The sequence below is a fragment of the Balaenoptera physalus genome, assembly GCF_965194825.1.
Source record: "Balaenoptera physalus genome assembly, chromosome: 2".
Classification (NCBI taxonomy): domain Eukaryota; kingdom Metazoa; phylum Chordata; class Mammalia; order Artiodactyla; family Balaenopteridae; genus Balaenoptera; species Balaenoptera physalus.
This window is the reverse complement of record NC_138883.1, coordinates 128240117-128256091: the sequence shown is the minus strand read 5'-3', so window position 1 is coordinate 128256091 and position 15975 is coordinate 128240117. Positions and strand designations below refer to the sequence as shown.

General features: G+C 34.7%; 1 protein-coding gene across 1 annotated transcript in view; it reads right to left on the bottom strand.

Annotated features, from left to right (window-relative positions):
* GABRG3 (gamma-aminobutyric acid type A receptor subunit gamma3) overlaps positions 1 to 15975 on the bottom strand; it is a 575951-nt gene that overhangs the window by 16232 nt on the left and 543744 nt on the right. The window contains exon 5 of the mRNA XM_082450223.1: positions 9310 to 9447. Within this exon, the coding sequence (XP_082306349.1) occupies positions 9310 to 9447 (138 nt within the window). The remainder of the gene's footprint in view (positions 1 to 9309; positions 9448 to 15975) is intronic.

The window sequence follows — 15975 nt, the reverse complement described above, 5'->3', positions numbered from 1 at the left end:
TAGGGCTAGGGCCAATGATTTAGAGTTTTCTTTTCCATGATTAGTAACAGCATGGATAATCTATATTTTTACTTACATGGCAATTGTCTGTCCCATGGAATTGTACCTGTCTCTATGATGCGTTCTTCAGCGTCACCTCCTCTCTCACTCTCAGTGTAGACCTTATTCAGTGGTTCTCCTCTAGACTGCTACCCCCTCACCCAAACAGCATTGGGCCAAGTCAGAAGTTTCTGGAAGGGTCAATTTTTGCAAAACTCTGGAAATTCTTAGAAAAGAATGGTAGATATGCTTTCCACGTTTTCTTTTAATTTCATAATTATTTCACTATAGCTTCTTTTCTTAGTGGTACCAGCAGATTTCACATTACTTCTTTCTTTTGATGATTTTTTCTTTTTTTTTGTTTTTTGCATTCCATTAATTCCAATATAGTAAAAATATTTTTAATCTCCCACACTATGTCATTTTTAAAAGGAAAATCACAAACATATTTCTATTTAAATAAATAATTGTGTTCATATCCAGATCCTTACCATCCAGTGTTTATATCACACAAATAAAATGTCTCTATTACATATTTTACCACAGAAATAAGTGATTTTTAATTAGATCCGATTTTACTTCATGTGCTTAGGCAATGTTTAATTATAAAGTCATGGACATTTTTTTAGAACAAGCAAGTTTTGGGAAATATGGTGTATACTAATTCTGTGAAAAGTTAATCAGTTAATATAACCTTAAATGAAGGCTAGAGGGACCTTATGGTCTATATATGGTCCTAAACATATATGCATGATTATTTTAAGTTCTTGAAACCTTAATGTGAATGAATTTCAAGAACCCTGATATTTATTCTCTCCCCCAGTTACTGTTTTTTTTAACATTATATTTTACACATTTTGCTTTTGTGTATCCGTTAGGTACTTATGGCGGATACAGAGGAATTCCTACCTTTATATTTGCCTTTACCAATGAGATTTTTCATATTTCTAGTCGTGATTTTTTTCCCTTATAGAAGGCCCATTAACATTTCTTATAAAGCTGATTTGGTGGTTCTGAACAAGTAGTTTCTTGTTCTCTGTAATATTTTCAATATCCGCATTAAATATGAATGAAAGCTTTACTGAGTGGAGTATTGTGTTAGTTGTAAGTTTTTCCTTTCATCACTTAAAATAGATCAGACAACTCCCTTTTTGGTGCAGAGTTTCTGCTTAAAAGTAAGCTAATACCCTTATGGGAGTTCCCTTTTACACAACTTGTTCCTTTTCCTTTATTTCTTTTCATTTTCCCTAGATTTCTTTTTCGCCATTTTCATTACAATGGTGTGGTCCTCTTTGGGTGATCCTGTTTAGACTCTCTCTGCTTCCTGGTCCTTGATGTAGCACATGATCACTAGGCAGGCCAGCCAATAAATGAATAAATATCCACTTTCTGCTTTAGGCTAAACCAAATGGATTAGTAGGTAAAGCAAGATATTACACAGGTAGGAATTTCAGTGGGCTCCCTCTTCTGCTCATAGTCTCAACACCTGCCAATTTTCTGATATGCTTTGTAGACTCAAATACAATAGTTTTATTCTCTGTGCTTATCAGAATTGCTGGCATATTTCTCATCCATTATCAGAACTCTTATTTGTAAAGAAGCAGAATAGCACAATATTTAAGTGCACAGCTGTAGAAACTGTACTATCTGTATTTCACTTCGGGTGGTTCATCTTTTTGTGACCATCTTCCTCATCTGAAACAAGAATAATACTGGCATTTATCAATAGGTATCAATATAGATGTAGATATATAGATATATCTTCTGGTTGTTGAGAAGATTAAACAAATTAATAAACGTAAAACCCTCAGAACAAATGCTAGCAGAAGAAGGCTGTAAGCACGTCAGCTGTGTTTAAAGCATGCTAATGTTGTAGATACTATGTGCATCTTTGGTGTTTTTAGGAATGACAGAAATTCATAGTTTGTATCTAATTTCTTAAATAAGAGTTACAAGCTAAATTAATGTTTATGTTCATAGCTTATCAAATATTTTCCAAAGATTTATTACTTCTTATATGGAAAATAAACATTTCCATTAAAACAATAGCTATATATCAAAGGGAATTGGTTTTTGAATCATAATAGTGTTGAATATTTTTCTATATGACTGTAACTCTCATTAATGACTGGGTTGTTTACAGCCAGGAACTTGACTCTAGATTTAGAACTACTGTTTCAATAATGTGGATATTAATGGGAAAAAATGGGCATTCAGAAGCCAATCTCCTCTGTGGACTATATCTTTTTCCTGAAACTCCTGGGTAATTTTCTGCCTGAAATCAACTAGTGATTAGCAACCATTTCATCAAATCTGGGTTTTAAATATTCTGGAGTCATCTTACATCTTTTTATAAAATTAAATCCTGAAAATTCTAAGAACTGTCATAATGTGCAACTGTAAATATGAAAAAGTATAACTGGAGCAATATGAGTTAGTTACCTTGGGATGGTGAAAGCATTGTGTACCACTTTTACCAACCAGGTTTATTTGATAAGGAAATCCTAATGGGCGGATATCTTTTTCCTAAATTATAACCAAAAGCTAGACTAAGCCCAGCCATAGCTCAGAAAAGTGTAGCTTATCATATTAGTCAGTAGTCAAGCCATGTAGAAATTCACAGTGATTACCATGAAAATTGTAAACCTTCCGTCTTTCAGATATGGCATATGTTTTCAAGGGGAAAGTATTGCCTCAAATTTCTCTAAACAACAGTCAGTGCTAAAAGAAAATAGAACAATGTGTACAAAGTTCTGAAGGAAAGAAATTGTGACTCAGCCAAGATACAATGAAAGAATAGACTGTTCTTAAATCACGTGAAAGAAATCAGTGAAAACAACACTCATAGATCGTTCATGAAAGAAATAACTTTCTGTCATGAATTGTTGGCTCAAATTAAGAACTCAAAGAGTAAGGGAATATTACATCAGGAAGCCTGGAAACCATGGAATCCACTCCTATATCAAACTAATGCAAAACAAATTTGGAAGATACCATTCAGGGAAGTATTTTGAAATTTATAGGATCTAACAATGTAAAAAAAAATCACAAGGGATATTAATGAAAGGATGTGTTAGAATAATGGTGTCTCTGAGAAAGGAAAGCTCAATGATATCGGGGCCTAGCCTAATACTACTGGCCAAGGCTCTGTGTTGCTGGGTGTGGGCTTGACATTCACAGATAAGCAGGTGGTAGCAACCAAAATCAGAATGAAGAACCAGAACACAGTCACTATTCTCTCGACCAGGAAGACTACACAACCCACGGAACCAAACTTAGCTACTGGGACAGACACCAAAAACAACGGGAACAACCAACCTGTAGCCTGCGAAAAGGAGACCACAAACACAGTAAGTTAAGCAAAATGAGAAAACAGAGACACACACAGCAGATGAAGGAGAAAAGCAAAGATCTAGAAGATGTAACAAATGAGGAGGAAATAGGCAGTCTACCTGAAAAAAAATTCAGAATAATGAGAGTAAAGATGATCCAAAATCCGACAAATAGAATGGAGAAAATACAAGAAACGTTTAACAAAGAAATAGAAGAAGCAAAATGCAAAAAAAATGATGAATAACACAATATATGAAATTTAAAATACTCAAAAGCGATCAATAGCAGAATAACTGAGGCAGAAAAACGGATAATTCACCTGGAAGATAAAGCAGTGGAAATAATTAGCACAGAGCAGAATAAAGAAAAAAGAATAAAAAGAAGTGAGGACAGTCTCAGGGACCTCTGAGACATTAAACGCACCAACATTCGAATTATAGGGGTCCCAGAAGAAGAAAAGAAAAAGAAAGGGACTGAGAAAATATTTAATGGGATTATAGCTGAAAACTTCCTTAATATGGGAAAGGAAATACTTAAATCCAGGAAGCACAGAGAGTCCGTTACAGGATAAATCCAAGGAGAAACACAAGACACATATTAATCAAACTATCAAAAGTAATAAAAGAAAAAACATTAGAAGCAGACAGGGAAAAACAACAAATAACACACAAGGGAATCCCCATAAGATTAGCAGCTGATCTTTCAGCATAAACATTGCAAGCCAGAAGGAAGTGGTAGCACTTATTTAAAGTGATGGAAGCGAAAAACCTACAAACAAGATTACGCTACCAAGCATGGATCTCATTCAGATTTGCCAGAGAAAAAACTTTACAGACAAGCAAAAGCTAAGAGAATTCAGCACCACCAAAAGAGCTTTATCACAAATGCTAAGGAACGTCTCTAGGCAGGAAACACAAATGAAGGAAAAGAATACTATAAGAAACCCAATTAAGAAAATGGGAATAGGAACATACATATCGATAATTACCTTAAATGTAAATGGATTAAATGCTCCAACCAAAAGATATAGACTGGCTGAACGGATACAAATACAAGACCGATATGTAGGCTGTGAACAAGGGACCCACTTCAGACCTAGGGATACTAAAGAATGAAAGAGAGGGGATGAAAAAAAAAAAGAAAGGCGATGGAAAAGATACTCCATGCAAATGGAAATCAAAAGGTACCTGGAGAAGAAATTCTCACACAAAATAGGTTTTAAAACAAAGACTTTTACAAGAAAAAAGAAGACCATTACATAATGGTCAAGAGATCAATCCAAGAAGAAGATATAAAAATTGTAACTTTTATGTATGTAACATAGGAGCACATTAATAAATAAGGCAAATACAGCCATAAAAGGGGAAATCAACAGTAACAAATCAAAATAGGGGACATCAACACCCCAATTTCACGAATGGACAAATCAGTAAAAATGAAAATAAATAAGGAAACACAAGCTTTAAGATACATTAAACAGGGTGGAATAGATAATTATAGGACTTTCCATTAAAAAACAACAGAACACATTCCTCTCAAGTGCTCATGCAACATCCTCCAGGAGAGATCATATCTTCAGTCACAAATCAAGCCTTGGTAAATTTAAGAAAACTGAAATCGTATCAAGTATCTTTTCCGACCACAACGCTATGGGACTAAATATAAATTACAGGGAAAAATCTGTAAAAAATACAAATGTATGGAAGCTAAACAATACACTACTTAATAACCAAGAGAATACTGAGGAAAAATCTAGGAGGAGATAAAAAAAATACCTAGAAACAAATGAGAATGAAAATTAGACGACCCAAAACTTATGGGATGCTGCAAAAGCAGTTCTAAAGGGAAGTTTTTAGCAATACAATCCTAACTTAAGAAACAAGAAACAGCTAAAATAAACATTCTAACTTTACACCTAAAGCAATTAGAGAAAGAAGAACAAAATAACCCCAAAGTTAGCAGAAGGAAAGAAATCATACAAATCAGATCAGAAAGAAATGAAGGAAACGAGAGAAAGATCAATAAAACTAAAAGCTAGTTATTCAGGAAGATAAACAAAATTGATAAACCGTTAGCCATATCATCAAGATAAAAAGGGAGGACACAAATCAATAGAATTAGAAATGAATAAGGAGAAGTAACAACTGACATTGCAGAAATACAAAGGCTCATGAGTTATTACTACAAGCAAATATGTCAATAAAAAGGACAAATTGGAAAAAATGGACAAATTCTTAGAAATGCACAACCTACTGAGACTTAACAAGGAAGAAATAGAAAATATGAGTAGATCATCACAGGCCTGAAATTGAAACTATGATTAAATATCTTCTAACAAACAGAATCCCAGGACCAGATGACTTTACAGGCGAATTCTATCAAACATTTAGAGAAGAGCTAACACATATCCTTCTCAAACTCTTCCAAAATACAGCAGAGTGGGTGACACACCCAAACTCATTCTGTGGCCACCACCACCCTAATACCAAAAACTGATAAAGATGTCACAAAGAAAGAAACTGACAAGCCAATATCACTGCTGAACATAGATGCACAACTCCTCAACAAAATACTAGCAAACAGAATCCCACTCTCACCACTATTATTCAACATAGTTTTGGAAGTGTTAGCCACAGCAAACAGAGAAGAAAAAGAAATAAAAGCAATTCCAATGGAAAAGAAGTAAAGCTGTAACTGTGTCACATAGAGAATGCTAAAGATGCTACCAGAAAACTAGAGTTAATCAATGAAATTGGTAAAGTAGCAAGATGCAAAAATAATGCACAGAAATCTCTGGCATTCCTATATACTAATGATGAAAAATCTGAAAGTGAAATTTAAAAACACTCCCATTTACCATTACAACAAAAAAAATAAAATATCTAGGAATATACCTACCTAAAGAGGCAAAAGACCTTTACGCAGAAAATTATGACACTGATTAAAGAAATTAAAGATGATACAAATAGATGGAGAGATATTCCATGTTCTTGATTTGGAAGAGTGAACATTATGAAAATGACTCTACTACCCAAAGCAATCTACAGATTCAATGCAATCCGTATCAAACTACCACTGGTATTTTTCACAGAACTAGAACAAAATATTTCGCAATTTGTATGGAAACAGAAAAGTCCCCGAATAGCCAAAGCGATCTTGAGAACGACAAATGGAGCTGGAGGAATCAGGCTCACTGATTTCACATTATAGTACAAAGTTACAGTAATCAAGACGGTATGGTACTGGCACAAAACAGAAATATAAATCAATGGAACAGGAAAGAAAGCCCAGAGATAAACCCACGCACATATGGTCACCTTATCTTTGATAAAGGAGGCAAGCATATACAGTGGAGAAAAGACAGCCTCTTCAATAAGTGGTGCTGGGAAAATTGGAGAGATACATGTAAAAGTATGAAATTAGAACACTCCCTGACACCATACACAAAAATAAACTCAAAATGGAATAAAGACCTAAATGTAAAGCCAGAAACTATCGAAGTCTTCGAGGAAAACATAAGCAGAACACTCTATGACATAAATCACAGCCGGATCGTTTTTGACACCCGTCTTAGAGAAATGGAAATAAGAACAAAAATAAATGGGACGTAATGAATCTTAAAAGCTTTTGCACAGCAATGGAAACCATAAACAAGGTGAAAAGACAAACCCTCAGAATAAATCAAAAAAACATTCCAATCCAAATATGGGCAGAAGACCTAAATAGACATTTCTCCAAAGAAGATATACAGATTGCCAACAAACCCATGATAGAATGCTCAATATCATTTATCATTAGAGAAATGCAAATCAAAACTACGATGAGATATCATCCTACACCTTTCGGAATTGCCATTATATAAACATCTACAGACAATAAATGCTGGAGAGGGTGTGGAGAAAAGGGAACCCTCCTGCACGGTTGCTGGGAATAAAAATTGATACCGCCACTATGGAGAAGAGTATGGAGGTTCCTTAAAGAACTAACTATAGAACTACCATAAGACTCAGCAGTCCCTCTACTGGGCATATACCCTGAGAAAAACATAATTCAAGAAGAATTATATACCAAAATATTTTTTGCAGCTCTAATACAATAGCCCGGACATGGAAGAAACCTAAGTGCCCATCAACCGATGAATGGATAAAGAAGATTTGGCACACATATAGAATGGTATATTACTCACCCATACAAAGAAACGAAATTGAGTTATTTGTAGTGAGGTGGATGGAGTTAGAGTCTGTCACAGAGCGTGAAGTAAGTCAGAAAGAGAAAAACAAATACCATATGATTACACACATATATGGAATTTAAAAAGTTTTAAGAACCTAGGGACAAGAGGCGAAAAAAGACACAGACCTACTAGAGAATGGACTTGAGGATACGGGGAGGGGGAAGGGTAAGCTGAGACAAGGTGAGAAGTTGGCATGGATATATATACACTACCAAATGAAAAATAGCTAGGGGTAAGCAACAGCATAGCACAGGGAAACCAGCTCGGTGCTTTGAGACTACCTAGAGGAGTGGGATAGGGAGGGCGGGAGTGAGGGAGATGAAGAGAGGAGAGATATGGGGATATATGTGTATATATACATAAATAGGAGAAAGCTAGCTAAGAGTACCAGATGGAGAACATCCTTTTATCAATGCCAATACATTCTATTGACTTCATGCAAAGACTCGCTTTGCCATGAGTGAGAAAAAGAAATTCAGGGAGACATTTCCTATTCATAAATTACTAAAAAATTTTAAAAAGACATTTCCTACTCATAATAAAGAATTTCAAGAAGACATTTCCTATTCATGAAAAACTGTCCTAGAATTTCCCTTGTTGGGCAGATGTTCGGAATGCTCCTGCCAATGCAGGGGACACAGGTTCGAGCCCTATTGCTGTTTAAACTGTGTTGTTCAAGGGTCAACTATTTACATGGCATTCATATTTTATTTACAACTATTTAGCATTTACTTTGTATTAGGTATTATAAGTAATTTAGAGATGATTTAAAGTATACAGGAGGAAGTAAGTTAAATGTAAATAGTATGCCATTTTATGTAATAGGCTTGAGCAACCGGGGTTTTGATACCTTTACGGTTCCTGGAACGAATCCCCATGGATATCAAAGGGCAACAGTAGTTCTCTATTTAGAATTCTATCAAGAATTCAGACTGCTCTTTAAAAATAGTTCCACTAATTATTAAAATTTACACTTAACCTAGTCGCATGATGCAAAATATTATGGAGTTTTAAAAGCCAATAAATTATTCATATTAACAAATAACTAGATCAGCCAAAAGGTCGACTTGAAACCAATCTACTTCCCAAGCCCTGTCAGAAAAAAACTAATTAAAAAATAGTGGACCATAGATTCCTATTGTGGAAATTACCAAAAACCAAACAAACAAAAACCATAAAACAAAAATATATTTAAAGATATTAATAATTAAAACATCTCTTTATATCTAGTTACATGTGTTCAATATATTTAAAGAGAAAGTTTAAGACACTGTTTAAAGGAAATGGAGAAGCTAGAAATTAAAACTGAAGGACATTTCACAGTAACTTCTTTTATTTGTGAATTATAATACCTGCTGTTTATTTTGTATATGCTAAGTTGTAGAACTCTCTTAGGAAATTGGTTTATATAAATCTGGTCAGGGATGAGAATCTTAGGTTTATGGACATAAAGTCAACATAGTTTCGATTTAAAAATATAAGACAATCTGGTCACCCTTTCCCCAATCCCAGTTAAAACATTATTTTTGAGTTTTGAATCAGCTGTTTTGCCTCACTTAGGAATCATGGTTGTACGAAGAGAATTATTTTAAAACATACACAGGAAGAAATTCTACATGAAAGGGAAAGGTATGCCTTAGTCATTAGGGGGAAAATGTCGGATATTTTTTTGGAGATCTACACTTCTGTAAGTTAACTCCTACCTGAAGATGTTTTCACAATTTCTGTGGTGTTTCTGAGGCCCATGAAGTCAAACTGATAAAGCCGCCAGGATTTCTGATCAGCTGCCTCAACCGAATTTTTTCTCCATCTATAAATCATTTCTTCTTTGGGGTAGCCATCTGAAAATGCAGAAAAAAATGTTAACACTTGAAGATGTAGGTTTGTAAAGCACTAATGTCAAAATAATTATTCTGAACATTTAATAGGAGTTGAAATTTTAGTCCATATTTAATCTCTAAATTTTCCTCATATGCATTGAAACTCCAAAAATGAATGGGCAAAGGCCACCTAACTCTGAAGGTTTCTCATGTAGATCTTTACAATCAGCTAGATGTTCCCAGCCACAAGACTTTCCATCGTCTGTATGGACACAACACACATCGTTCACTGTGGAAGGCTTGATTATAGATGACCTTCAAAGAATGGACTTGAAAGAACTGGTCAGAGTCTCACTAGCTCCTAAACAGTAGGATCTAACAACCTGGCCAACACCAATCCGACCTTCCACCTTTTTCCTGAACTTTGTCCAGATCTCAGGAAAGGTGAATCTAATTTTTTCTTTATAAACTTTTATTATAAATAGCTTTTATTATATCTAACAGATTTATTTTTTATTATTGAAGTGTAGTTGATCTACAATATGTCATAAGTGTACAGTATAATTTTTCACAATTTTTAAAGGTGATAGTTATAAGCTACATTTACAGTTATAAGATACTGGCAATATTTCCTGTGCTGTACAATATATCCTTGTAACATGTACAAACCAGTTTATACCATTTGATTCCCTAACTTCTAGTGCCCTCATTTCTTTCTCCCCACTGGTAACCACTAGTGTGTTCTCTAATCTGTGTCTGCTTCTCTTCTGTTATATTCACTAGTTTGTTGTATTTTTTAAATTCCACACTTAAGTGATATATTTCATGCACTGCCTTTCTCTCTCTGACTTATTTCACTTAGCATAATGCCTTTAAGAAAGACAAAGTTAATAAGGATTTGAGAGCTCAACTGACTCTTAGTTATGCTCTGATTTGAGTCTCAGGTTCTGATCAGTTTGACATTTTCCTGAGACCATTACCCAACTTGTTAGTTACTCCAGAAAGCAAGATGTTTTGGTGCTCTAGGCTCACTGTGGGCAAAATGCCCAGAGCTGTGTGTCTTGGATAAGGGTTCTACTCCATTCTTACTGGTACAGTTCCCAGGGGTCCCCTGGCTCCCTAAGCCCAAGCCAGAGATTGGCCCGATGCCATTTTTCAACTCCTAGATCCCCTTTCTGAACAGCACTTGGGACCACACCGTTAATTCTCTGGAACTCTCTGGTGTAATAGAGCACAAGTATGCTTCCTGCTTTCTAATTGTGGATTGCTCTGTGAAATTATTGTCAACATTGCAAGGATACTTGCTTGCTCTCCCCTAACGGGACAAAGCTGACATCAAGGCACTTAGTCTGAAGTAAGCAAACATTTTACTTGGTCATTAGCCACTGTCTCAATAGCTTTATCTCCTCATTAACCTATCAAATTATAAAAAGTACTTTATGGTATAATTCTTTGTTTTTTGCTTTGTTTTGTTAAAGAGCTTTATTGAGATATAAAACTCACACATTTAACATACAAGTTCGGTGTTTTTTAGTATACTCTCAGAGTGGTGCAACTGTCATATTAATCTAAATTTAGACTATTTTTGCCATCCCAAAATGTAACCCTAGTCATTAGCATTCACTCCTCTCTCCACTTCCTTACACATATGCATCTCACCCAGACTAGACAACCACTAATACATTTTCTGTCCATAGGTTTGTCTATTATGGGCATTTCATATAAATTGTGTCATACAACATGTTATCTTTTATACCTTTACTTAACATAATGTATTAAAATTTCCCTCACATCGTAGCACATGTCAGTACTTCATTCCTATTTATTGTTTAATATATTCTGCTGTATGTATATGCAATTTTTAAATTTGTCATGCTGTTAGGAACATTGTGTACAAGATTTTGTGTCAATATGTTTTCAGTTTTCTTCAGTATATACTTGAGTGGAACTGTTGTTCATGGGTTAAAACTATATTTAATATTTCTCCAACAGTCATAGAGGTATCAGGTTGTCACTTATTGTTTAATTTGCATTTCCCAAATGACTGTCGTTATTGAGGATCTTTCCATGGATTTATTGGTCATATGTTTGCCGGGTTATGTTCAATTCTTTTGCTCATTTTAAAATTGGGTTTTTTGTTTCATATTTTGGAGTTTTAAGAGCTGTGTATTTTGGATTCAAGTGCTTTGTCAAGTATATGTTTTACAAATATTTTCTGCCATTATGTGGCTTGTCTTTTTATTCTCTATCCTTCATTTTTCAAAGAGAGTTTTACTATTTATAAAATTATTGAGGCAGACTTTTCTTTGAAGATATCATGTAAATATCTTTTTGGCCCCTATGGTATCTGATGATAAATCTGCTATTAATCTTATTGAAACTTAAAAATGATAATTATTTTTCTCTTGCCTATTTCAAAATTTTCTCTGACTTTTGTCATTTTAACTATAATATAAGCGTGGATTTCTTTGAGTTCATTGAAGTTTGTTGAGCTTCTTGGATGTATAGACTACTCCACTAGCACTCCTACTAATTGTTGCTGATCATGATGTGCCACAGGTTTACGAGTTTTGTTACACCGTTTTCCTTTTTTTTCCTTTTTTTCCCTGTCTTTGGGTAAAATCTCCTGGCCTGTCTTCAAGTTTGCTGATCCTTTGTTCTGTCTACTCAAATCTACTTGTCATAGTTTCCTTTAATTTTTGGACATGGATTGCTTTAGTTCTACAAATGTGTTTAAAATAGGTGACTTAAGGTCTTTGTCAAGTACATCCAACATCTAGGATTCTTCAAGGATGACCTCTGACAGCTTTTATTCCTTTGTATGTGGCATGCTTTCTTGTTTGTAGGTTTTGTAAATGTTTAGCAAAAATGTCCGGAAACCAGACATTTTACATTTTAGATAATATAGTGTAACAACACTGGTATCAGAACCCTCTCTGCACAACAGGTTGTGTTGTTGGTCTTGTTGGGATCTGTGTGTGAAAGCATGATTTCAGTTTATGAGAAAGCCTTAGCTTTAATTCCTGTGTGTAGAAAATTTCCGCAAGGCCAGAGGTGAGTGATAGGGGTCTTTCCTGGGCATGCAAACAGTCCTGCACATGTGTATGGTGTTCTTCTAAGTCCTTGGGAATTCACCGGTGCTTTTCAAAGTTCTTTGTGATCATCCAGTTCTCTAGGTCCTCCTTTTAATTGTTTCTTTTTTGGGCGGGGGGAGGAGTTGGACTTGTTTGCACTAACCGTAGGCAGATCTGAAGTAACCAGGAGATTTCTACTTTTCTATGATTCCTGGAGAGTGTTTTTTTCTGAGCTGAGCTCTGAGTCAAAACAACCACAAAACCTTGGTAATGGAGATTTTCCAAGTCCTGCGGAGTTTGGAAAAATATAGACTACTCTGGGTATAGAGTTCTTAACAGTGTCCTGAAAGAGGTCCATTTGTTTACTGTTTACCAATGTTTACTGTGAGCCTGCAGCCCTTTCACGGATACCATGGCAGTGAGCTGGGAAGAAAAAAAGGGAATAACCCAAGTTGACATGCACAGGCTTCATTGTCTTTCTGAGGTTCAGAAGTTTTCCTTAGGCAGATAATTCTGAGTTGTCCTTTTTTACTCTGCATAAATCATATTTTTATGAAATGGTTGTTTTTTTTACCTCAGTATTTTCACAGCTTTTATGGGAGAATGGTCACTGAGGTCCTCACACCACCATTCCAAAGTTGATCTCCCATTGCTATAATCTTGTTAAAAAGTCAGTCCTCTTTGTTGAACACCGGTTGTTTTAATTGGACTTTTACTAACATTTTCCTTTAAATCTTGCCTTTTTCTTCTAGACTGATCTTAGCATTGTAACAATTTGTCCGGGACCAAACTGTTCAAAATTGATGAAACTGCATAACAAAGCCAGGTCTGTACAAACCCAAAGGCTTCTCTCAGCTCTTTTCTACCTAACTTCTTTTTATAAAAGGTCCATTAGTATTTATTTCTAGTTCACAAAGCCTCTCTTTGTATCTCTTCCATAAAAAAAAACTCAGTAGTAATGGGTTAATAAAATTAAATGAAATATTTTCTATAAGACGTAATTACATTTAAATTAACAATACTCTTTGAAGATGCATGCAGTCACCATCAGCATTATATCATCATCACCATCGTCATCACCACCACGAACAACATCATATTGCTTTCTTATGTAACTGTAATCATGTTCCAGGAAATATTCCAAGGCCTTTCAATATACTCTCTCACAACAATCGTAGTGACATAGGTATTTTCTCCATTTTACAAATGAGAAAGCTGAGGCACAGAGACTCAGTAATACACCTATGGCAGAGCCAGAATACAAACTTAGATCGTCTGACGTTAGGGTCTATCTACTTACTCACTGCATTACACTGGTCTCCACTTCTGATTATGTTCCAAAAAGCCAATCTTCTCAACATATAAGGATTTCCTTCAAGAATACATACCCTACCACAGAGAACACCAGCCACCCTTTCATAACCCACTTTTCTCAAGAGTCGTATGATGATTGCTTTCCAAAATGCGTACTCTCTTGACCTTTGTGGAAACACAGGTAATGAAAGTTCTTTCAGAAGAAAATAAAAGTTTTCAATACTCTAAAAAATATTCTATCAGCTACGGTTTTCCCAAGAACCTGATATCAACATCTTTGTTCTTTGGGGGCATTTTATTAAACACTTCTTACAGTTGAGAAAGCTTCAAAGCTTTGAAGAACACCAACACCAAGGCAGTGAATTCCTTGGAGCAGAGTTGAGTGTGCCCATGAAATTAAAGGTAGTTAGAACCTTGGAGAACTCTCAGAGGTCCTTAGAGAATCCTGGGGGAGGTGCAGTGACTGTTTTTTGTGTAATTTTGAATCATATAGAAACAGCCTCCTATTCCTATTTGTTTCCTCTCTTTTGGTATTTTTGTTGTATATTTGACATACTGAACTTAAAATTTGTATATTATTAAACCAATGAGTCATTTCTATATTTGTTTTTGTTTTTATATTTAAGTAATCCTTCCTTAAAATACTTCCAGATATTTTCAAATTTTAATTGTAATTATTTTATAGTTTTACATATTTCATTTTTAGTCATTCTGAAATTATTTAGATCAAGGCCTTTCTACTTGAGTGTCACATTTCCATGAACATCTGTGTGTGTGTGTGTGTGTGTGTGTGTGTGTGAGAGAGAGAAAGAGATGCTAACATATACTACATGATGTCAACTTTTTTCCCTTTTTTTTATTTTTTAAATTTTTGTGGAACTACGTTTGATATAAAATATTGTATAAGTTGCAGGTGTACAACATAGTGAGTCACAATTTTTAAAAGTTATATGGCATTAATAATTAAACCTGGAGCACTCATCGTTTTGTTGTTCTATGATACCTTCTTTCCCCAGCTGCTCTTTTTCTTTTCACCTTTACAATTTTAAAATATGTGTCTTATATATAATTTTCAGGGATTTGTATTTAGTAGAATAGGGAAATACATACTAAATACATCTTCCCCGAAGCAGAAGACTCTGATCCATTAATGTTTTTAAAGTGTGTCATTTCATTTGAAAATATTTGTAAGTTTTCTAGAGGTCTTTCTGTTATTGAACTTTTACTTTCATTTATTATTTTTTTTTTGAGGTATAGTTGTTTTACGGTATTATATTAGTTTCAGGTGCACAACATGGTGACAAGATTTTTATAGATTATACTCAAGTTTTTATAAAATAATGCTATATTGCCTTTGCTGTACATTATATCCTAGCACCTTATTTTATACATAGTAGTTTGTAAGTCTTAATCCCATACCCCTATTTTGCCTCTCTTTCTACCCCCTCTCCAATTTGGTAACCACTACATCTGTGATATAGTTCCCTATATCTCTGAGTCTCTTTCTTTTTGGTTTCATAAATTCATTTGTTTTATTTTTTATATCCACATGTAACTGACGACATACAGTATATATCTTTCTCTGTCTGACATATTTCACTAAGCATAATACCCTCTAGACCAAACTTGCTGTTGCAAACTGCAAATTTTCATTCCTTTATATGACGAATATTCCATTGTATATAGCGACCATATTTTCTTTATCCATGATGGCCCCTTTTGTGGCTTTCATATCATGGCTATTATATATAAAGCTGCTATGAACATTGGAGTTAGTGTACATTTTAAAAATATTTTCATTATCTTTGAATATAGACCCAGGAGTTGAAATGCTGGATCGTAAGGCTCTATTTTTTGTTTTTTCACCAACCTCCATAATCTTCTCTACATTGGCTATACCAGTTTATATCCCCAGTGTACAAGGGATCCCTTTTTTTCCCACACTTGCCAACATTTTGTACGTGTGGTCTTTTTGATGATAGCCATTTGACAGGTGTGAGGTGTCTCATTGTGGTTTTGATTTGCACTTGTCTGCTGATTAGCTATGTTGAATGTCTTCTCGTGAGACTGTTGGCCATCTTTGCCTGTGTGTCTTCTTTGGAAAAATATTCATGTCTATTTTCCACTTTTAATCATGCTGTAGGATTTTTCACTTCGAGTT